The sequence below is a fragment of the Drosophila ficusphila genome, unplaced genomic scaffold, assembly GCF_018152265.1.
Source record: "Drosophila ficusphila isolate 14025-0441.05 unplaced genomic scaffold, ASM1815226v1 contig_198, whole genome shotgun sequence".
NCBI lineage: Eukaryota > Metazoa > Arthropoda > Insecta > Diptera > Drosophilidae > Drosophila > Drosophila ficusphila.
Genome location: NW_025064092.1, coordinates 4,735,854 through 4,758,375, shown reverse-complemented (window position 1 = coordinate 4,758,375; position 22,522 = coordinate 4,735,854). Strand labels below are relative to the sequence as shown.

At 40.3% G+C, this 22,522-nt stretch overlaps 3 protein-coding genes across 3 annotated transcripts; all 3 read right to left on the bottom strand.

Moving 5' to 3' along the window:
- Positions 1–14,105: 14,105 nt before the first annotated feature.
- Positions 14,106–14,924, bottom strand: LOC108094284. The gene has a single exon (XM_017194782.1). It carries the CDS (start codon positions 14,815–14,817, stop codon positions 14,149–14,151), a length of 669 nt encoding a protein of 222 aa, XP_017050271.1. The 5' UTR covers positions 14,818–14,924; the 3' UTR covers positions 14,106–14,148.
- An 848-nt stretch (positions 14,925–15,772) lies between these two features.
- Positions 15,773–16,904, bottom strand: LOC108094266. The gene is made up of 2 exons (XM_017194741.2): positions 16,802–16,904; positions 15,773–16,751 (listed from the first exon to the last, which is right to left on the bottom strand). Exon 2 carries the CDS (start codon positions 16,720–16,722, stop codon positions 15,862–15,864), a length of 861 nt encoding a protein of 286 aa, XP_017050230.1. The 5' UTR covers positions 16,723–16,751; positions 16,802–16,904; the 3' UTR covers positions 15,773–15,861.
- A 555-nt stretch (positions 16,905–17,459) lies between these two features.
- On the bottom strand, positions 17,460–20,048 carry LOC108094224 (glycoprotein-N-acetylgalactosamine 3-beta-galactosyltransferase 1). The gene is made up of 4 exons (XM_017194685.2): positions 19,546–20,048; positions 18,921–19,029; positions 18,483–18,764; positions 17,460–18,002 (listed from the first exon to the last, which is right to left on the bottom strand). The coding sequence occupies exons 1-4, from the start codon at positions 20,046–20,048 to the stop codon at positions 17,817–17,819; spliced, it is 1,080 nt and encodes a 359-aa protein (XP_017050174.1). The 3' UTR covers positions 17,460–17,816.
- Positions 20,049–22,522: the final 2,474 nt, after the last annotated feature.

Sequence of the window (22,522 nt, the reverse complement as noted above, 5' to 3'; positions counted from 1 at the left end):
CACCCGAACCATCCATTTGCCTGCCATCCCCAAACCAGCCAAAAAAGTAGAAAAGACGTCAGGCCGACAGCAGCAATGAGGGCAGCGATAAGACGACAACGCGGACACCCAACGAACCGCGGAAAAACCAGCAGAAGTGGAAAGGGGGCTATTTGGCGGGTGGGTGCGGGGGGAAAAGCGGGTCTCCCCTCGAGTGAAACATGCAAATGAATCCCATCGAGCCTGCTCCACAGGATGGCTTAAAGGCGAGGACTTTTTCAAGGACTGGCCGCGACTTTCTGTTGTGCTAAATTTATGCAACAGGCTTTTGGCCCATTTGTAAAATATGCGCTGTCATAAAGCAGCGGGCGAGCTCCAGCTTGGAGTTGTCCTACGAGTCCTGCCAGTCCTGCCACTCCAGACCAGAGCAGGCAGTCCAGCCAACCCGAAGCTCTACCAATTCGCAACATTATTGGGCCTGCAAGGGCTCCGTCTGAATCGGTTTTTCCCCCGCTGCACGTACGGGCATATAATTTTTGCCAAATCAGAATATTTATGCGTCTAGCCGCACCACACACAACACAGAAAAGGGAACGGTGACAGGGACATGGATGGCGGGTGCAGGGGGGTTGGCTTGGTAAAGGGGTAAAGGAGTAAAAGGGGGAGATTCACTGAGCTCGACGAGGGGACATAAAAAAAATTACAGCACGCTTGAAAAAACGCGACAAAAACACGCAATGGATATGACTTTTATACAAAGCTTTGGCTGCAGACTCCCAACCAGTTTACCCTCGCCCCTAAAAAGCCCCTTTCAGTTGCAGTTCTACACTGAGAGAATTTATAATTATTATTATTTATTTGATTTTTATAAATAAGGAGGAGCTAAAATACCTTTTTGAAAAAGTATTGTAGTATATAATAAATAGTAAATACTGGTTGTAATTTCTAGGGACTTTTTTATTATTTAATAAATATGTAAATAAAAATTTAATCCAGACACTTAAAAGACAAAATACAAAAGATGTTTGTGGATAAATATTGGTTAACTGTTTTGCATTGCAATCTAAGGGTTTTAATATATTTCATAGCAAAATTCAGTGAAATGTGCAAAACTCATTTGTAAAGCTTCTCATATTTTTTTTTTTCTGTACAGGATCCACAGCCAGAACACGACGGCCGGTCGATGACGGCGGCTGCTGCTCATTGAAACGCATTTGCAGTGCAGCCGGTGCAAGTGCGCTCACACACACCCACAACAGCTCTAACACACACACACAGACTCGCATTTACGCACACAGATGCACACGAGTCGGAACTAAAGAGTTCTGCAGGCGGATGTATCGATTATTCGATTATTTCTGACCTCCCATCAAAGGGAAAATGTAAAATGATAAATAAGAAGCATAACAAGTTGGGCACAAAAAATATCACGTATACGTAGTGGGTGCTCAAAGTGAACTGTTTATGGTTTATTTTCAGTTTTGCAATTTCCAAGGGTTTTAAATTGATAACTTAAATTGAACTTATAATTTTTTCGAATTCATTTTGGTTACAGTTAAAATGTGGAGCACAATTTTGGTTTAGTTTATAATTTGGTTGACTTACATTTTCTAAAAACTAGCAAAAGGTATCGAATTAGCTAAGATATCTTTTCAAATGTTTTGCTTAGTAAAGATATGTTCCAAAACATTTTTAAATAAAAAAAAAAACTAAACTAAACACTTTGAGTCAAAAAATCGAAATGTAACCTCGTGATTATATTTTTATTTATTCAACGACTAGTTAAGTAATAAAGAGGCTAATCGATATGTTTCCCAACCCTTTGTTTTAAAATTAAATCCCGTTTTAAACCCATTAAACCCTTAAAACACAAATATATCGCAGCGATATTTATTTTGCAGCGGGGTCAATCCACTTTTCGCAGGGGTTTTTTGTTGGTTGGAAAAAAGGAGACAAAAAGCAATTGCTTTCGTAGTTTTTGTCGCCTGCCGCCAGTGGGTTCAATCAAAAATAAAAAATAAAACAAACTCTGGGTAAATGGAGGGAAAGGGTGGAAAGAGTGGAAAGAGGAGGAAAAGGGGCGGGGCGGAGTCAGTGGGGCGTGGCGGTTGTTCAACGAGTGGCAACAATTTCGTTGCATTTCGCGAGTGTTGCTGCCTTTGTTGTTCTTCTTCTTCTTGTTTTTGTTGTTGCCTGCAAACGTTTTTGGCACTTTTTGGTTTTTGTGGCCAATTTGAAGAGTCGCACCGAACCGGAAGGCGTACAACCCAGCTGCTGGGCGTGGCATGGTCAGCCCACACACACTCATACACACCAACACTCTACCACACAGACAGTCAAACGAGGAGACAACCGTGTGCAAAACCATGTGGCAATTTTTGCGGTTGCGAAAAGTTGAAAACTTTCGACGGTCCCAGTTAATGGCGGCACCCCAAAAAGACCGATTTCCTCCCCTCCTCCCTTCTTCACCCAAAAGTACCGTTATATTCCCTCACACAAGGTATTATAGTTTTGGCAAAAGTTTTCCAACACTTGTCGCTCTTTAAAATATTTACAGCTGCGGTCGAAGTTATATCACTTTCAGCCACGAACCATAAAATAGTGGAATCAAGTTTGCTAACTGCGGATGATACAACTTAATGGATAATAAATCGGAGTAAATAATTTTAATTGCTTATTAACCAAGCAATAATAAGTGGGGATTACAGAACTTTTATTCTTGTAATTTCCTTTTGTTTCTATTAAAATTTTATCAGTTCCTAATTCAACCAACTTGTAAATGATTTCCCCTGAGCTAAAACATTTAAGTGGTTGTTTCAAGATCTACAAAGCTTTTAAAGAGTTATAATACATCAATATTTATTTAGTTTCCATCTTAAATCCAGGGTATTTAGTGCTTTCATTTCCCCATTCGTGCCCTTTCCCCACACTTTGTTTTTATATCCTGTTGATTTCTTTTGGGGGAACCCGCTGCTTTGGTTATTGTTTGGAGCGGCCGGCGTGAGTTTTTGATTTATATTTAATTCAATTTTTATTGTGCTTAAAAAATGGATAAAATATTGCATAGCAAGCGCCGGTTTGCAGGGGTCAAGGGTTGCCTTGTTGCCCTGGTCCGTTCATAAATTGGCAGCCGCCTGGCTGCGTTTGACAGCAGCCAATGCAAATTGCGGTTAGAGTTGGGTGCTCTAGAAAATCCAGGAGTGAAGGGGGTGTTGAGTGGGTGTTGGCTGGTGGGTGGCCAGCTGGGAGGAGACTACGTGTCCTTGTTGGCCGCAAGATGTTGACAATGACAATGAACGTGGCACGAAGCCGTTGGCCCAAGTCACACATGGTCAACACAAGTGCAACTCGCACTAGAGTTGTTGGCTTGCAGGAAAAACGAGGGAAACCGGAGGAGGGGAAAGGCGGAACTCAGGATTTGGGAGTCGGGAAATGGGAAATCGGGCGGAGGGAAGAGCATCCTTGTACGTGGCTGCCGACTGAAGAGGTTGTGGGTGTGCGGGTCAAATGACGCGAGCGTGACACGACAATCGTGATAAACGAGATTAGTTATAGAGCAAACCAAGCAAACTGTCTCATAGTCCTGCTGCCTTCCCACTTTCCACACTTTCCCGTTTCCCCCTCCTCTTTTCACCGCTTTCCACAGACTTGAGAGCAACAGCTGCGTGTGTCAAGCCGAAAAGTGTGCAATGAAAATTGTGTGAAAGTTGGGCAGACAAAAAGAAAAAAGGAGTGAGGGAATTGGCTTAGAGATGGCAATTGCTATTACTGTATTTAATTAGTGTGAACAGAGTTTACTTTCCTTCTTTTCTTTTGCAATCTTAACGGGATTTCAGTTATTAAAATGGATGCACAACATTCAAGCACAACAACTGTTGATAAACTTAAGGTAAACACTTTAATGGAACAACTAGTAAGCAAAATTCATTCAGGACAACTTCGACTCCCCACTTTAATTTAGATATTTATCTGCATGGCTTGAATATCGAATTCCTTTCACGCTGTCGTCGCACTGAGTTTTTGTCATAATTGGAATTTGATTACAATTAGTTTTTATTTCATTGCTCTTTTGTTTGAGACTACCTTTTCCCCGTCACGTGCCTATCACTTTTACAACTGCCCCCGCCTTTTCTATTCAGATATGGTAACAGTAGAGGGTAGATAACTAGCACTTTCAAGAATTCCTAGTTAAGTTAATAGAAAATAGTTAATAAAAAAATATTACATCTTATTGTAGATAAACTACATTTTATCTAGTTATTTTCTTGTATTAATGAAGATCATTAACTTTTGCGCGTACACAGAAAATCAATTCGCAAATATTTTCTTTTTAATAACAACTCAGTTACTAAATAGTGTACTACAACAAAAACGAGAAGTTCGCTCAAACTAATTCAGTAGACATTAATTCAATAGGTGTATTTATTAGCTTGGCCACAGCTGTGCATATTTCTATGTATAATATTCCCTATTTTTTGCTGTTGTTTGCATAAGCTGTCGAGTGGTTCCTTCATTCATTACGTAATGTGGCGAGGGTTTTATGTCTTGGCCGGAAGACTGACAAATGTGGGCGGAGGGTAAGGAAGGTTGAGAGGGCGTGGCATGGCCAAAGGGGGCAGGACACCGCAAAATGGCAGCGGCAGCGGCGCCATGGCATTTAAGTCACGTAGCCATGTTGAGTAATGCGACACGTTGCCATTGATGGTCCGTTGACGATGAAGTGCAAGCTGGAAAATAGAAATAGAAATGGCAACATCACCGGGGGGTTGAGTGGGTGGTGTTTGGTCTGTCCCTTGACCCCCCGCACCACCGCACCACCTACGAAACCACCGCAGCACCACCTCTCCTGTTGCCATTGTGACTGACTGAGAGCAAAAGCCAAGTGGCAGCCACGTGAACGAAAACGGAGCAGTTTTACTTTCGGTTGTTTGCCAGGGATTTGGCGCATTGATTAGCCCACCGCCACCCACTGAAAATTGCCGTAACAACCACAAAGTTTGCATATTTATTATGCACTCAAAGCTCAAACATTGCGGCACAGCGACCCCGAAAAGAATGGCCAAAGAACCACACCGAAGAAAAGTGAAAAGCGCCGGGCAAAAACTTTAGTGGTGCAGCGCTGAAAAGTGGTGCAGCATCAGCTGCCACAGAAATAAGGCAAGCCACCGCATCAACCTGGCTGTGCATCAATAACTTGCCTCTTTTTGTTGCATCCGCTGCGAAACAATGCAGTTGGCAAAGCCACTGCTGCACTACGAAAAAATGGTAAGTTTAAAGTTCTAGTTGCATATCACTTTATTATGCTAGAAAGAATTGGGTATTTATACCACTTATTGCAAATTAATGGGATATATTAGTTCCTTCTTTGTAATAAGCTTTTTCATTACATATTTGTTGAATACGCAATGAATTTACGGATACGGATATACAACTACATCAAAAACAGTGTACTATATTACCTTGTATTTTTATTTACTTCAAAATCTAAAAGAAATTTATTTTTAAAGTAACTTAACATATACTACTAGTAAGTAAAAAATTTAATTAAATGTAATATTTAGTGAGGCTTTCAAAATTCTGCATTTCCATTCCCTATAGTTTGAGTGAGAATTCGAAAGAAATAGTTTTTCGCTGAATGTGGTATTGAAGCTGGAGTATTCTAATCGCCAGCTGGCAGGAGTCGAGCCAAGCAGAGCTTAGGTGGCAACCAGGTAAATTGTTCTGGCCATAAGTGAATGGAACCTGGAGGCATCGTCATAAGCCAGTGCACTTTATAATCGCAGCAGGGATTTTCCAGACGCACCAATGTTCTTTTCAAAGAACACGGCAAGAAAAGTGCTGCCTTAAAATGTTTTACCCTTTCAATAAAAAGTGAAAATCTATAGTTTAAAAAACAAAAATATGTTAAGCTGTAAAGTCTGAAGAAATGTGGAAACTTCCCCTTGACATTTTGCAACTTTATTTATTTAAAGATTGTTGTTTTAGCCTGAGTGCAAAGGAATTCGCAAGGGATTTTGGACTCCTCGGTTGTTTTCGAGCTGGAAGTCATGCTCAACCGAAGGAAGTACATAATTGGAGAGCTCGTCCTGCTCAATTCCGTACTTATCAACGTGGCCCAGACTGCAGAAGCTTCCCGTTCTGCAAAAATCGGAGCAACTTGGAAGGGCAGTCAAGTGCATAATGATAGTTCTACGGTAGCTTCCAGCTTCCCCTTTCCATGCGATGTGCTTAATTAAATGTTGTGACAGCGCCCGGCTGGGAAATGAAAGAGTGGGCTTACTCCAGGTGTCCTGGAGTGTCCTTTGCTCCATGTCCCCCTGGTTTCCCCCATTTCCCGATCACCTTAAAGCAAAGGGAAAAAAACAATAATTGAGCGAGATGCCATGGCAGCCGCTGGCCAATTTGTAGACACGTAAAAATCTTATCACAAACAAAAGACTTACCATAGGACCCCCATTGTCCCTTCCCCTCCCCCTTCCCCTTCCCTTATAAGGAAACCCCCTCAATTCCCCGGGAGCCCCACACCTTCACCATGGCAGCGATAAGCCGTGCACGTTGTCGCCATTCCACTCGCATTTGTCGTCATCAAGCGAAACACAGAAGCCCAAACCGAAATCGAAACCGGAGACACAACTGCAGAGCTGGGAAAGCATTGATGGAGAGTCCCGACTTCAGGACACCCAGGAACTATACTTAAAGCATTGAAAAAAAAATCAGATCTTAAAAAAAACCTTCTCTAAACCAAACCTATAGATGCATAAATAAGTAACATTTTCTAAACCTTTTCTTACCTTTTTCTCTTAAAACAATAAATTTTTTGTTTAGAAATAGAATAATAAATTGTTTATATATATGATTTAATATGCAATGCATAATACAATAAAAATATATATATTTTTTTGTTGTTTTTTTTTACCCGTATGATTTTATAGTATTTTCTAGAAAGTCTTAACATATACTCTTTAAATATCTGTGCAAGTGTAAAAATTATTTAGGTTATCAGAAGCCATGTAAAGTTCTACTGAGTTTCCCTTACAAAACTTAAGACATCCAAAATGTTTACATAAAATTTAAAGTAATTTCACGCCACGCGAGTATGATTTATTTTCCATCCGGCAAACACGACTAAGGTCCACCCTGGAACTGGGTCCACAACTGCTGGGTACAAAGTGAAACCCCCTGACAACCACAGGAAGTGCTCGCAGGCGGCTCACGTACGGCATATAAATAACATTTCGATTTGGCTGTGTGACAAACCCAAGCCCCAAATGATGCAAAATTATGCCAATCTCCAGTTGGAGCTAAAAGAAAGCGAACAAAATGAAATAAAATAAAAATAGTTGGCAAAAGAGTTTAATAACTCGGTTCTCAGTTTCAATATACAATAAAAGGACTTCAGGAGGAAAAAGGGAAATTATTAAATGAGCCCACAAAAGGGACACTTAATGGAAAATGTCATCCGGGTCGAAGAATTGTTCAAATGCCAAAATAGAATAAATAGAGCAGGGCAAATGAATTGCGAATGCCAATCGCAAAATTGAACAGGACTCGAGCGACCAAGGACTTCTCATTTTTGTTCCTCCATTCGGAGGAGTATATATTTCCGGCAGAGCACTCAATTATCAGTCATAGTTTGTCAAATTGACAAATTGCCAAGATTGAAGACTCCCTCTCGTCCAAATAAAATGAAATCGAACTGAAAACATTAAAAGAATGGAGAGCAATCAGATGGAATAGTAACCAAAGACAATCAATTTACAGACTGATATTTTAACTTCTATTTATTATTTGTGAAGGCTTCCTTTGATTGAAAAACAATTTAAACGTACACGTACATTATTTGCTTTAAAGAAGGTTCGAAAACTTTTTATTATTTAGGGCAACGAATAAAGCGTATTTCTTCGCGGACAATTTAACATATTGCAAACTCCATAAGTCGTCATATCTCAAGGAGAACTTCAGCCAGGCGAATACCTTTGAGCTTCAAGAGTCCTTTGACGGACCCCCGCCCCCAAAAAAGGAAACTTAAGCTTCAATTTCAACTCTATTAGAACGCAGTGTGTGTGTGAGTGGGTGTGCGTATGTGTGTGTGTGTGTGTGTGTGTGCTCTTTTGCTGCTGAAATCGGCTTGCATGCCAATGGGGCCAGGACCCTTCTTATGGCATCCCATTCCAACTTGACTGCAATTCTGGGACAGGAAGAGCATCTACAGAGAGAGAAAAATATTTCAAAGGATTAGAAGAAAGTATTCATATTTGTAAAGTGCCTTAGAAGCTATTTATTTGCTATTTCTTATTTGACTAATTTAATTTTAAGTTTATCTTGACCCCAAGTATTTTTAAACCTTCAGATCCCGATTTCTCGCTGTGCATCCTTCTGAGAGCTACTTGAAGGAAATGTGTTGCATAGTTTAAGGCTGCTGCACACAAAGAGCAGAGAACAGGAACAGAAACTGAATCTGAAGCTGAGGCAGAAACAGGAACAGCAGGAGCAGCGGGACTATCAACCATAGTCAAGGAAATTACTTTCAACATTTCGAATGCACCCCCTTCTTGCCCTGTTTTCCCTGCCTTCCCCACTTTCTCCCTTTCTCCAGCGAAGCAGACAGCACAAAATGTGTATTTATATTTAAGAAAAATGTTAAAGAAATAAAATAAGAAGCCAGTGAAGCGGAGCGGGATGAGGACCGAATGAAAAACAGGAAAATTATTTGATTTTTATGCATTTCACTTAAGCAACAAAAAGGCCAAAAGCGACGACGAAGATGAAGACAGCAAGATGGCAGCAGAAATATAAAACAAAAAAAAAGAAAGCAAAATGGAGGACGGGAACCAAGAACGAAGGACGAAGGACATGCATGCATTATAGATGAACTTGCCGGCAACGAAATAAAGCAAATAAATGCAATCAGGAATAATAATTCCAGGCCAAGACAGCCGGGATAACTTGATTTCCACCAGCACCACCATCACCACCACCACTGCCACCTTAACTTTCCCCCCCATCCCCTTCGTTGGCCAGTAAACCCTCAACTTTCAGAGCCGCAAACGCATAAACAACAATTTTACCGGGCCTGGAGGTTGGATAAAGTCATGCACTTGGCTCGTAAATAAAGCCAAAAGCCTATCTTCGAGGTTCTGCCCACAACAAGCTCAAAGCCGACAGGGAAAACAGAGGGGCGAAGTCAACGCCCAGCCAGTTTTTCACTTGGAAAAACTTAATTATGCATGGTTAACACGAAAACTCAATAAATTTTCAAATAAATTCACATGGGCCGAGAGTCGAGCTAAGAAACGAGTGAAATCGAAGGAGCAAAACCAAAGAAAAAACCAAAAAAAAAAAAAAAAAAAAAAAAGAAATAGTATAGAATGAAAAGGAGACCGTTCGCTTGGCCTTTGGTCTATGTAAATTTTATTTGCCAAAGGATTTTTCACCAAGTTTCCTGGCTCTGTTGCATTTAGATTTATTTGCAACGTGTGTGCTATGTAAAACCTATTAGGCGGCGGGCCACTCACTCACCCATCCAACCAGCTAAACCACCCAACCACCCAAACACCCATCCACTCACCCACTCAACTGTTGCGCAACCAAGAACTCGGGAGCGCCAGGACTCGAGAATCGGGAGTCGGGAGTCGACAGAGAGTCCTGGCACCTTCGCAAAACTAATCGCCTGTTGAAAATGCCCCGCACTGTGCGAGCCAGAATTTATTGAGTTCTCATATTGAGCAATGCTATAAAAATAATGAAGCCAAGTCCGGGCAAGGAAAGGTGGCCAGGATCCCGGGCATGTTCCGCCGACTGCGCTACACTCAGGAAGGGATTCGCACGGGATCAGGAAAGTTATAGCCTTTTCAAAGGGAATCATAAAAGGTTTTCTAAAATTAACATTCAAGAAGTGCTAAGCATCCGACTATTTATTAATTTATTATTATTTTTTAAAAATGATTATTTTATATTCATAAATTTATGTTTTATAATTCAACACAATATTTTGACTCGGTCAGCTAAAAATAAAAATGTATACAATGCATCAACTTATTCATTATTGTACTTACTAAGAAATATAAAGTGAGCTGTTAATAATATATTTATTGTTAGTTTGCTGTTTTCAGTTGGTTTGTTTTTTCGGCGATCAAAGGAGGCTCCTTCTTCAACTGCAGTCCCAAACCGAAACTCCCAATCTCAATTTGCAGGGGCCACGTTTTGTCGTCGACAGTTGGCTTAGCCAAAAGCCAAAAGCCCACGCAGCTTAGTGTGTCCTGCGAAGGACACCCATGCTTTCAAGGGGGCACAAAAGGGCAGAGGGAAGAGGGTGTGGGGGATGGGGGAATAGGGTATGCGACTGCTGTGAATACTTTGGCAAAAGTGGCAGGAGCAGCGGCAAAAAGTGAAATGAAGCCGAAAGGCAAATAGAGCATAAATTACGCAAATCCAACACGACACTTTACAGCGTCGACTGCGGCAGAGCAGCGGCAGAATGATGGTGTGCGTGCGTGTGTGGGTGTGCACATGTGAGTGTGTGCGTGTGTCCGTGTGTTGGTGGCGACAACTATACAGGCAACAATAATAACAGTAACAGCAACAGGAAGAGCAACAAATAAGTTAAGTCAAAGTCGAAAAAGCAAACAAACATTGCACACGACGGTGATGGCAGCACTTACACACACACACACACATACACACCCGTTCATAGCCATTGCAGTCCTCTTTACACAGAAAAAAATACACTGAAAGAAATGTTTTCTTTTCAAGATAACTTCTTTAAAAAGTATGGTGAACTTAAGAATAAACTTTACCTATGACAAAATTTTAATGTCATAATGAATTAAATAAAAAAATAAGCATTTATAATTTTAACCACATATTTAGCAATACATATACATATATGTTCCCATAATAGCTTTAATATTTTTCAAGTAAATTCTTAAAATATTTTACTCGAACTCAAATATAAATATCATATATAATTTTATTAAATTTAAAGAGCTTTTGTTTGAGTCATATGCAATCAAAAGCTTACTTCGTGACGACTTTACCCCGAAATTAGGATGTTCTTTTGCACGATTTCCCTCAGTGCAGACTGCAACTCGCACTGGGCAAGAGTGTGGCATGCAATCAGGCGCCAAATGCTCAAGTGTCTCATTGTCAGCATGTTGCATGTGCAGCGGCGGCGGCGAAGAGGAGCTGGCCATGGGAAAATAAAGTAAAATGAACAGCAGCAGCGAAAATGTTAAGGCAAGTAAATAAACATTGTACGCCATTATCAGGCACTGTCAGCAGCAACAGCAGCAACAGTAGCAACAATCAACAGCACCAGGCAACATAATTTGCAGTTGCAACTGAGAACTTTTCAATGGTTTGAAGCTGAAAAAGCTGACAGGACCTCCTGCACCAAAAAAGAACAAAAAATGGAAAGGCAGCGGTGCATGGCAGGCACAGTGGGAAAAAATATGGCTTACTTATGCTCAATATTAGGATACATAAAATAGGAACTTTTTAAATCATTCTAATTATAGTAAAAGATTTAGTATATACCATTTCTAAAAATAAAAATAAGAGGAAATCAAAGAAATAAATAAATTAAAATGATGTAGAATTAAAGAGCGTGGTAAAGGAAGTAATTTTTTATAGAGTCAAATTATCAAGATACATCCTTGAAAATTTGTTGATTTTGTAAGCTATATTTATTTATTTATTTATGAAGAGCTACTCAGTAATTTAAAATTAATATTAATATTAAGCTATATATTTACGTAGTATTTCTTACTTTTGCAAGGTTTAAAAGTAATTTTTATTTTACAAAGAAATCACTTTCATATACAACTAGAATGTTAAAATAGCTAAAAATTAAAAAAATATAGGATTATACTTTTTACCACATATAACAAAATATATAGATACATAGGTATATAGACACGGTTTTATACGGATAATATTCGCCTGAGTGCAGGCAACACTTTTTTCAGCAGACTTCTGACGCACAGGATCACATATTCGGGTAACTGGACCATGGCCTTCTCTTCTTCTTCTGCTCCCCCTCCCCTTTATTTGTCATCAATTCTATACCCTATAGATACTCCTGATTCGATTTGTTAGTTCTCTTCAGAACTATTCCACTGTCCAAAGGGGCGTGCATGCGAGTATAGCTGCCGGCAAAGTCCATTGCCTGGCATAAAGCCCGGATATGCCGGCGAACCTGATATTCCCTGTGTGTGTGTGTATTTTAGTAGTGTGTGTGTGTGTCAGTTTACATGTGTGTGTATGTGTTTTTGTTTGCCTGTGTGCAAGTGCATGGCTGAACAGTCAATGGCGGTGTAGCCCAAAAGACCGGAAGTGCAGTCGAGCAACAACGATTGTGTGTGTCTGTGTATATGTATATGTATATGCTTACATGTGTGTGTGTGTGAGTCGGCTAAACAAAAGTGGCACAACGAGCTGAACTTGTGGGCGGCGACAAGGGAAGTGCCGAAAAACGAAAAGAAAAGCCAACACGAGTTGACATAGAAATTGTACAAACTGAAAATGATTTGTGTGCCTCCTCCCATCGCCAGCACACAAAAATCCAGGCATATATATACATATTTGCACAACGGTGGGTCGATACTATAAACTATAAAGCATACCAACTATTTTCACCCTACTTAAATGTGAAAACAAAATGTTGGTCATTTTTGTGAAGTAACAAAATTTAAAAATACATTTTAAAACCAAAACTGCAAATTGGAAAATTCCGGTAACTTGATCTTTGGATTGGTAATCACTGTTTACGGCCTTGTAATTACGCATTAGGGTTTTTTGGCAACAAACGAAATTAAATACCCTCTATTTATATTATATTCATTCCTTTTTTTCTATTATATAACCCTGAAAAGTTTCATTACACCAATTTGGCCTGAAAATGGACAAAAGTTGGGCAGCAAAATGCGAAAGGCGAATGGCGAATGGCGAGTTAAACCACTGCCCTTTTGGAACACGGCCACTGTGGAGTTGGATGACGCAGGTCCAGGATTTGATCCTGCCAACCGATGAGCCGCAAGCGAGACAGATAGACAGACAGACTGCCTCCTGCCGCAGGGGGCGTGGCAGGTGGATTGGGGGAGGAAAAGGGGGAAAGAGGGAGGCATTGGCAGACAGGCGAAATTGCAAATTATGCTTTTTGGGGGAAGGGAAGGGAAAGGGGGGGGGCGGTAAACCAAACTGCGGCGGCGAGTCAGTCCACTGTCTGCGCTCTAATTATGCAAACTACCTGCTGTTACTCAATTAATCTTGATTACGTTTGTGTTATCCAAATACAATTATTTTGGTATTAATTACAGTGGCCAGGAGCCGAAATGGGACGACCAGACGGAGGACCACTTTTACGAGCGGAAATTGTCTGGGTCGCCGAACAATGCGCCGAACCACCAACTACCCAGCGCCACCCAGCGCCACCCAGCACCACCCAGCACCACCTAGCACCACCCAAAGCCACCCAACAGATTGCCTTGGCCAAAACACACAACGCATTAGAGGCAAGTGTTTTTCGCCATTTTTTTTCTGTTTCTGTTTCTCGACTGGTGTTTTGGGGAAATTCGCATTTCCATTCTGGTTCCCATTCGTATGCCACTCGCATTTGACGCGACTTTTCCGAGCATCGTAGCTGGTGGGTCGGTGGGTGGGTTAGTGGGTGGGTAATGGGTGGATTTCCTAATTAGCCTAGGAAACGAAGTATCGAAATGCGTGTGTTCGAGCAGAGCGTTGACCTTAATTAGCAGCCGGCGAAAATGAGAGTTAAGTGCCTTGAATCGGGCTTAGGGGATAAGCCAATGGATAATCCTAATGGCGACCCACTGAGTGTGGTGAGAAAGGGGATCTACTTGTACTTGTACCGCCTGAAGTTAGTGAATGAAATAGAGAATAACTTAAGCTAAAGTTAAATCATGCTATATAAGTTTTTGTTTCAGGCATTACTATTTGTATAATATTATAAGAATTACCGATGGCATTTGAATTTAACACTTCAAGATTGGCAGACCAATCATTACTCGACTGATTTTAAACCATTACTTCTCCTATTTAATTCAGAATTACTGATCCAATTTAAAATGATAAGTTCTAGAGTTTTCTTCCAATAAATACACTACCCCTTTTGTATTTTAAAAATTACCGAAGGCATTTCAGTTTATTAGTTCATTCTGGGTTCCTGGTGATGACGGTGACGTAGCAGTTGCACAATCGGTGTTTGACTTGTCCCTTGACCACCAGGCGCACCTTCTTCTTGCTCAACTTGGGGGCCTTCCTGGAGGGGATTAGGGAGGAGATGACCACAGGTGGCCGGTACCTGAGGTAACGTGGCAGCAGTTTAATTGGCAGCATGATGGGTTTTCCCTCGGACTTCTTCTGCAATCGTTCACACTTGGCGATCAGATCGCTCAGCTGCCCGTTGATCTCGTCGACGATTAAGGATACCATCATCAAACGATCCTTTTCTGTAACCCATTTGGGAGTGGTTTCTTTAAAAGCCAGCGCCCTTAGTTTTGCCATCTTGTTGAAATCGAAATATGACAGGCTCGTCGGCTTGGTGTCCATTTTACTTGGAGTATGGGTTGCGATTCCTGATGCCTTTTTCTGCTCCTCTTTCTCGGTTTCATCGGGTTTTTTTATAAGCTCCTTGGGAGTATCCAACTTCGGATTTCCATCTATCACCTGAACACCTTCGTTAGATTCATCAGATTTCTTTACGGGCTCCTTTGTGATTTCAACCAAACCAAATGAAGATTCCAGTTCCATTTGCTGCTCATTGCTTTTATTGGTGCGTTCCATCAGCCCCTCGAATGCAACTGAATTTATGTGGTTCATGGTACAAACTTTTAAAATTTCTTTGCAAAATATTTTACGAAAATCGTAAAAAAAAAACTGGGGTTTTGTCAAGTTGAGACCCAAAGAAAATATTAGCTCCTCCTAAGAGAAATTTTGACAGCAGCTTGACGTTTAAATAAAAGTCACGGCACACTTATCTTGAGGGTATTCGACTGAACAGGATTTTAATACCAATCAAAAATTAAATTATCGCAAAATAATGTTTTTGTTTCTTTTAAAAAATCAAATCGCCTAGAAAATAATAACCAACCGCCATCCTTTTTGATCGCATCAACCAAAACGGCTTTAATTTTGTTATTTTTTGGTTGTTTGCCCATTTTTTTTCAAATCTCAATGCTCTCTTAATGAAAAATTAAACAAAAAACAGCTGATACAAAATTAAAGCGTTTTACACGAAGGTGGAGTTATCGAGTTATTGGGTTAGCTTCGTCTTTTTACAAACATTTTTTAGAGGTGGGCAAAAGTCTTGTGTAAATTGAATCTTTAGTATTTATTTTTAGTTTAGTTTAGTGGTTTTTCGGTTGTAATAATACCAAAAAGTGACTTATAGCGAAACCAAACACTGTTTTGAGCACCTTATTACCAAAGATAACGGACCCAATTACTTTTTGGAGGATTAAAAAAAGTTGATTCAGAATTCTATAACGAATTTAATTATGTAAGTCATTCCACATTTGGAAGAGTAGTTCCTCAGTTATTGCAAAAAAAAAACTGAGTTTTCTGAGTAATTTCACATAGTTTTGGGAAAAACAAACATTTTTCAATTTGTTTATTTGGGCAAGAACAAACAAATGGGCTAATCTTATTATTATGTCTAACAAGAAAGGTTAATACACATAATTTATAAACAAATAAGTTTAATGCATTTATTAGCAAAAAATCTTCATGGGACAGATAAGCGAAGATGTTTCGTGATAAAAGTAGACAAGATTAGTTGAATTTTTAATTTAGTTCTTTAATGTTAACTCAGTGATATATCCATCATCTTTCACTTTACAATTTGATAGGATGTGAGCTGTGGACTCATTTCGGAGAGCCCGGAGAGCCCGGAGAGCCCGGAGAGCCCGGAGAGCCCGGAGAGCCCGGAGAGCCCGGAGAGCCTTTGGCTTTTTTAGTCGGGACATTCACTACTACTACAACCCAGCAGTTATTGATGCAACGTAGTTCGGAGACCGAAGTGTAGCTCTCCTCGTCTTCTTCTTCCATGTCCTGATTGCCCTCATCCTGCTTCTGTTCCTGAACTTCAACTGGCTTGTTAACTGTCTCTGCTGAATTCCATTGCTTAACATCATAATTCACTGGGGCATCGCCGATAATTTGACTAGGTTTCACGACTGGTTCCTTCACGGTCTCCTCCATACTTTTACGATCCCCAATCCCGGAATTCTTATTGCAGACATGCAAAGAAGAAGAAGATGCATGTTGAAAAGGTACTTCCTGCTTCACTTCCTGGATGCTCTTCACTGAATTGCATGCAGTTGCAGAAATTCTATTCGCAGCTTCATTTAAATGCTCCTTGGAGATCGCAGCAAAATGACATATCGATTCATGCGGCTTCTCTCCAATATTAACCACAGAATTTCCCACTGAAAGGACCTTCGACACAGAATTTTGTACTGAAAATTCTATCTTCTCCTCTGGGAACACACATTTATTTGCATCTGTATTCTGATTGGAGATGGCCTCAAAAGAACGTATGTAATCAACCGGCTTCGCCTGCATATTTTCAAATGGAGGAACGTCTATCTTCTTCTCTGGAAGCTCATTTATAATTTCATTTGACTTCACTTCAAAACACTTTGCCAAATAATCATTCATATTTTCTGCGGTGATCACTAACTTATCCGCCGATTTAGTCTGCACGCTTTCGTTATGATTATCCATGTCGTTTGTATACACGATGGGACTGCGCACTAAAATTGTAAAACTTATAGTCAAAATTTGAAAAATCAAAAAATTCTACCGATAAACTCCGTAAGAAATTTGTAAAAATAAATGTGGTGTTGCTTGGTCGAGACTGAACAATGGAATGAGGAAATCCAGACGATGAAAGGGTCAACTGAAATTTTTTCGGCCGAAGTTAAAGTCAGCGCCTACTGATTTTACAAAAATGCTTTAGAACAAATCTTTAGTAGAAAGCGCCTACTGATTTTACAAAAATGTTTCTAGGATAATTCTATATGAACTATTCAAAAAAGTTGTACTTGTTCTTTCGTTTGAGAAGTTAGCATGTTAATTTTGAAGTGCTCGTTTACTTTAAGTACCATTCCTTCAATTTCTTGTCAAGTTGACAAAGTAATGCAAATCATTCGGTGGTTTCTATAAGCTGCAGTAAAAAAAAGAGGACGCATTGGCTCACTCTTGGTTGTCAGGTTCGATTTTCCCTACCCGCATTCCAGGATATCTATCTGCTCGAGATAGGGCCAAGTCCTTCAGGGTGAACCCTATTTATTAGTTGCTGCATACAACCGAATAGAAATTCATATTAAAGAAAATAAATACAGACAGATTTGTTTCAGAAATGTTATATCACATATATTAAAAAAATATATATATTAATAATTTTAAAATATCCAAAAACTGAGAAAGTATAATTTCTTTATAAGCCAAAGAACATTAATTAAATATTCTATCCAAAAACATAATATCGTGCCAAAAAGTGTTTTTTCTTATGACTTCTTTTTGAATCACTAGTGAAGGTCCATCCTAATGGCCAGCATTGTCCTTTGGTAGCCTTTGTGTGGCCCGTCTGCCACGAGCTGCTCAATAATAAATACATGAATAGATAAACTAGGACGTGGATCGGGCAAGGACGAGGACTCGCAACAGGACAGCATCTGGCAGCCTTGGCACGTCCGCCTTGTACCCATAATATATTAAATATACGATAAGCATACCAAAAAAAAAAAAAGAGAGATGAAAAAAGTAGAGATTGTTGTTGGCGAATGGGGAAGGGGCAGCGGGGGGATGGCGGCCACCTAGGTCACCGGATTGTCGCTCTCGGGGATGACCAGCTCCTCCTCCCTGATCCTCCCGGGCAGCCGCTCCACCACCTGCTCCCGTCCGGCCAACTGGAGCTGGTAGTTGAAGTACTCGTACACGTACAGCTGCTTGCTGTTCACGTAGTGGAAGGCCACCGGGTACTCCGACAGGCAGTCCATGCACTACAAAAAAAAAAGAATGGAAAACAATATGAAAACTCATATAAAAGAAAAGAATTTGAGGCAATGGTGAAGATATGTCTAAGTCTCATCACAAAGAAACATATGAACAAAAAAAAAAACATTCCTAAAATACAAGTATTAGAACTGCCCATTCGAATGTATTTATATATTTTATCAAACTATTGATTCTAATATAATATTGCATTATAAAGTGTTTGCTTTAAAAAAAAGTAGATGAATTTCGTATGTATGTACTTGAATTTTTTTAGGATTTCCAAATGTACAATGAAGAGTAATATAATTGGTAAATGCAAAAAAACAAAGAGAAAACGCTTTTTTCTAACTTAAACTATTAAGAATATATACATATATATAAAGAATCCTTATTAGGAATCACAGTAGCCCTTGCTTTTTCAAAGCTGAACAAATTTTTGCAAATAAATTCCAAAAATAAATAAATGAAACGGTTGCGGAACTCACGGATCTGGGATTGTAAAAGGCGTATCTGTACAGCCAGAAGTCCATGGCTACATTCCCCGAGAGCAGAGCCCCGAAAGGAGCCACTGGATAGAAGCGGTTGCGCAGCTCCTCGTCGCGAGAGTCCCCCGCCTTGACCCCCAAATTGAACAGGCACCTGCCCATCTCCATATCCTCGGGGTGATCGTCCTCCTGGCGGCACTTGGCACTATTATTCAGGCCCTCGACGAAGGTCCTTAGAGCCTCGCGACTCAGCACGTAGCCACTTCCCCCTGACATATAAGACTGCAAATAGAAGGTTAATATGTTTAATATACATACAATATATATATAGTATATACAGGAGGTATAAAAATAATATATAATATACATTTAATACATTATTTAGTTAAATTATGATACTTATCAGAGATAATTTGATATCTTCAGCCTTGAACTCACCTCGTTCTTCTGATGGTTGCCAACCATCTTGTAGTTGAATCCGAAATAAATCGAAGTGTTTGGGGAGTACGGATAGAGCATGTATCGCAAGTTCTCCAGAAACACGAATCTATTAATGGAACAGAGTGATGCCATGAGTTTGCAATTCATTTCGACCTTCTCAATTGACAACTTTTTACTTTTTACCGCATTCACCTGCTATCTTCGTTTCATATCTCTTCAAAGTCACACTTATGTCCGCTCACAATTTATAGAACTCTACATTTCACTTTACCTAATTTAGTTTAAAAGCAAATACTAGTTAGGTTTTTATAATTTTTTTGCAAAGCTTTTTATGCCATAAATGCCATAACAAATAAATTAAATACTGCACTGAATATGGCTAATTTCGAATTAAATCTAATAAATATTGCAATTAAATAAAAAATGACTCAATTAATTACTGATAATCTTAAAAAACACTGAGCTGCAGCGAATGTATAAATATCTTTCAAGTTATTTGGGTATCTGGTCTAAAATGCTACCGGAAAAGTCTAGAGATCATAGATACCATATCAAATGTTCTTCACGAGCACGCTTTTTGTTTAGCTAGCAACTTTTGCCACTTATTTGGTGGTTCACCTACGTGTCGTCGTCTGCCTTGAGGAACCAATCGGCCTCGTCGAGCATCCGCTCGTAAATGGTGGTGAACGCCTCCTTGGTCTTGCCCCAGAGCACCTCGTACTTGTCCGGTTTGGTGAGGACCACCGTGGGCAGCTCGTCGTCCGGTTCGGAGGTCATGAAGTAGATCTTGTTGCATCGTTTTCCCCAAGTCCGCAAAACGTGAATGGCCCTCGTTTTGTGGTACTTTGGTGTTGTCAGAACCCAGCACAGGACTCTTACTTCCCGGTGGAGCTTCTCCGCCAACGTTTCGTTACCCAGAGCCTCCGAGAAACGGCGGGAATCTGCGTGTTTGGTCAGTGGCACAGCTCCTGCGGTGAGCATCATCACATCCCAGTAGGCATAAAAGACGATCAGCAGACTGCCACTGAGGAGGAGCAACAGGAGCACCTGACTTCCGGAGAGCTGCCTGGCGGAGCGGTGTTTTCCCTGGCAGCCGATACCCAGTGCGATATACTCCCCTTCCATTTCGCCACTGACTCCCGAAATCGGAGCCGCTGTCGAACGGGAATGGGAGTGCTCTTATCACCACGAAACTGCGGCCAAGATAAGACAAGGTGGCTGTCAAAGACGATAGTCTATATTGGGAACATCGGTGGGCAAAAGTTAGCTGCATTGGGTTAAAAGCGGAGAGGGTCTAGCAAAATACTTGGCATACCCAACATATCTATACCGGTTATGTCGGTTACCGCATAGATATGCCAGGTATTTCGTCTTATCAGTCTGCGCTTTTCAAATTTCTTAACAACATTAATTCAAAAAGTTCTTACAGTTAGATACAGATTGTAGGATAACGCTAGATTAATAAATAAATAAAATTGACTACCAAGACAATAAAAACCTATATTAATCAACAACAATATTTTTAAATAAGGTAATTCAATAAACATTTAGACTAGATATAAGTGTACAAATCATAATACATAGAAACAAACAAAAAGAAAAAATCAATATTGAACGCCAATAAATTGATCATCTTTAAGAAACAACTAAACATTTAATTTACTTAATTAAGGGTTTTAAAAACAATTCAAGGAAGATACCTACTTCTTTTAAATTGAAAATCTAACTCCTCAGGAAACCAAAAAAGAACACAAAATCTTTAAAAACTTAAAAGCAAGAATGCAGCCAGACCCTCGAACTAATTGTTTACCACGCCAGTCCCTTAGGAAATACCATTGGATATTCCCAAGAAATTTATTTAAATTTCGCCGAGCATAGTTCATTAATCAAAACACTTTGGCCGAGCACACGGAGCAACAAGCTCCTCGAAAGCGAGCGGGGAAAAATATAGAAATAATAAAAATAAGGGCGAGAGAAGAGGAGGAGGGGCGAGAGAAGAGGAGGAGGGGCAATCGCAAAACCCGAAAACAGTTGAAGTTGAGAGAATCTTTCAATTAATCATGAGCGACATGTGGTCGTTGCTGGACGCCTTTTGGAGGGGGCGTGGTCGGGGGGGCAGAGGCGGTGGCGGTTGCGCCAGGGGGCGTGGCGTGCGACGGGAACGAAGACCGCCAGCAGCGCGAGAAAAATTATATAGCGCATACGCCCTGTGGCTCCCAGGCACTCGGATGCTCGCGTGCAAACAAATGGCTGCCATAATAGCGACCAGGCGGCATCCTGGTCGCATCCTGAACGCATCCCTGCACCATCACCCCCCAAATCCGCCTCCTTTTCCCTCCAACATCCGTGGCCAAACAAACTCCCATTAATAAAATAAAATGCAGGCAGCGGTGGAGAAGCGGCTAAGAATAAAAACTATTTGGCATTGTGGGCGTGACCCCCTGCGATTTCCCCCACAACGAGTGGCAGTGCCCAAAACAAATACAAATACAAATTTTTCCAATAAAACCAGGCGGCCTTCCTCGTACTTTTTCTTTTCTTCTTTTTTTTTTGTTTTGCCTGTCAAAATTAGTTTTGGCCAGGGCAAACAGTCCAACGAAATGCAAATAGGAGCGGGTGCCAATCCCCCCTCCCCTCCTCTCCCTCTGCAGGCCCCACTGGGTGATAAATGCCTTTGACCTTTCGATGATGTGACCCACATGGGGCCACTGACCATGGGTGGCGGTCAATGGGGCATTCAGATTGGGAAATCTGTCTTAGTTCTTCTAACAACAATGTGGGTTAATTGCGTTTAAAATGTTGTTGAATATATTCAAAACTATTAGTGGTGTTGTATAAAATTTGACTTAATTTTATGCCAAGAAATTGTTAAAATATATTTTTAAAGACACTGACATATTTCGTACAATTTTCTATTAAATAGTTTATTAAAATATTTCTGGTCTTTGTCTTTTACCCAAAATATTAAAATTATCAGTTTCATTACAATTTCAATATCAAAAATTCAGCAAGCTTAATATTTTCAGAGGATTCATAAAAAGCACAATGCTATATTTAAAGCCCAGTTGTTGGTAGAATATATTTCCAAAGACAATGTTTTATTTTTTACTACATTCTATTAGGTTTTTATTACAGAGTTCTATGTCTTTGTAATTTAGCCATTCCTGGTTTCCATAAAGCTTAAGTTGCGGGTTCAATTAATGAAACAATGAAAGCCTTATCCTTTCGCTCGAGCAATTCCTACTACCTCCTCCCGTCCTTTAAATTTTCTATATAGCTGGCACTGGCTCACAATCAACAGTTCTTTACCATCTGGTTTTCGCTGCCTCAATACAATAAAAATCCAGCCAACCAGCACCGGATGGTTTTGGGGTTTGGGGTTCCTGCGATGGTCGGTCGGTCAACTGCAAACTGTGCAAATCATAAAAATAAACCAAAGTCAAATGTATAACTGCAGATTTTTTGTAATAATGTTAGCTTTTGGATTTTACAAGCGCGCCAAGGCAAACGCCATTTGTCTCGCAGTCTGACTGTACTTCCCCCCATCCCCCATCCTCTCTCTTACTCCCTCTCTCCCTCCGCCTCTCTCGCTCCTTGCT

Excerpts from the sequence above, each read along its gene's own strand:
- LOC108094284 (XM_017194782.1), bottom strand. The coding sequence starts at position 14,817 with ATGAACCACATAAATTCAGTTGCATTCGAGGGGCTGATGGAACGCACC.
- LOC108094266 (XM_017194741.2), bottom strand. The coding sequence starts at position 16,722 with ATGGATAATCATAACGAAAGCGTGCAGACTAAATCGGCGGATAAGTTA.
- LOC108094224 (XM_017194685.2), bottom strand. The coding sequence starts at position 20,048 with ATGGAAGGGGAGTATATCGCACTGGGTATCGGCTGCCAGGGAAAACAC. Across the intron at positions 19,030-19,545 it reads CTCAAGGCAGACGACGACAC|ATTCGTGTTTCTGGAGAACT; the intron begins GTAGGTGAACCA and ends TTCCATTAATAG. Across the intron at positions 18,003-18,482 it reads CCTTTTACAATCCCAGATCC|TGCATGGACTGCCTGTCGGA; the intron begins GTGAGTTCCGCA and ends TTTTTTTTGTAG.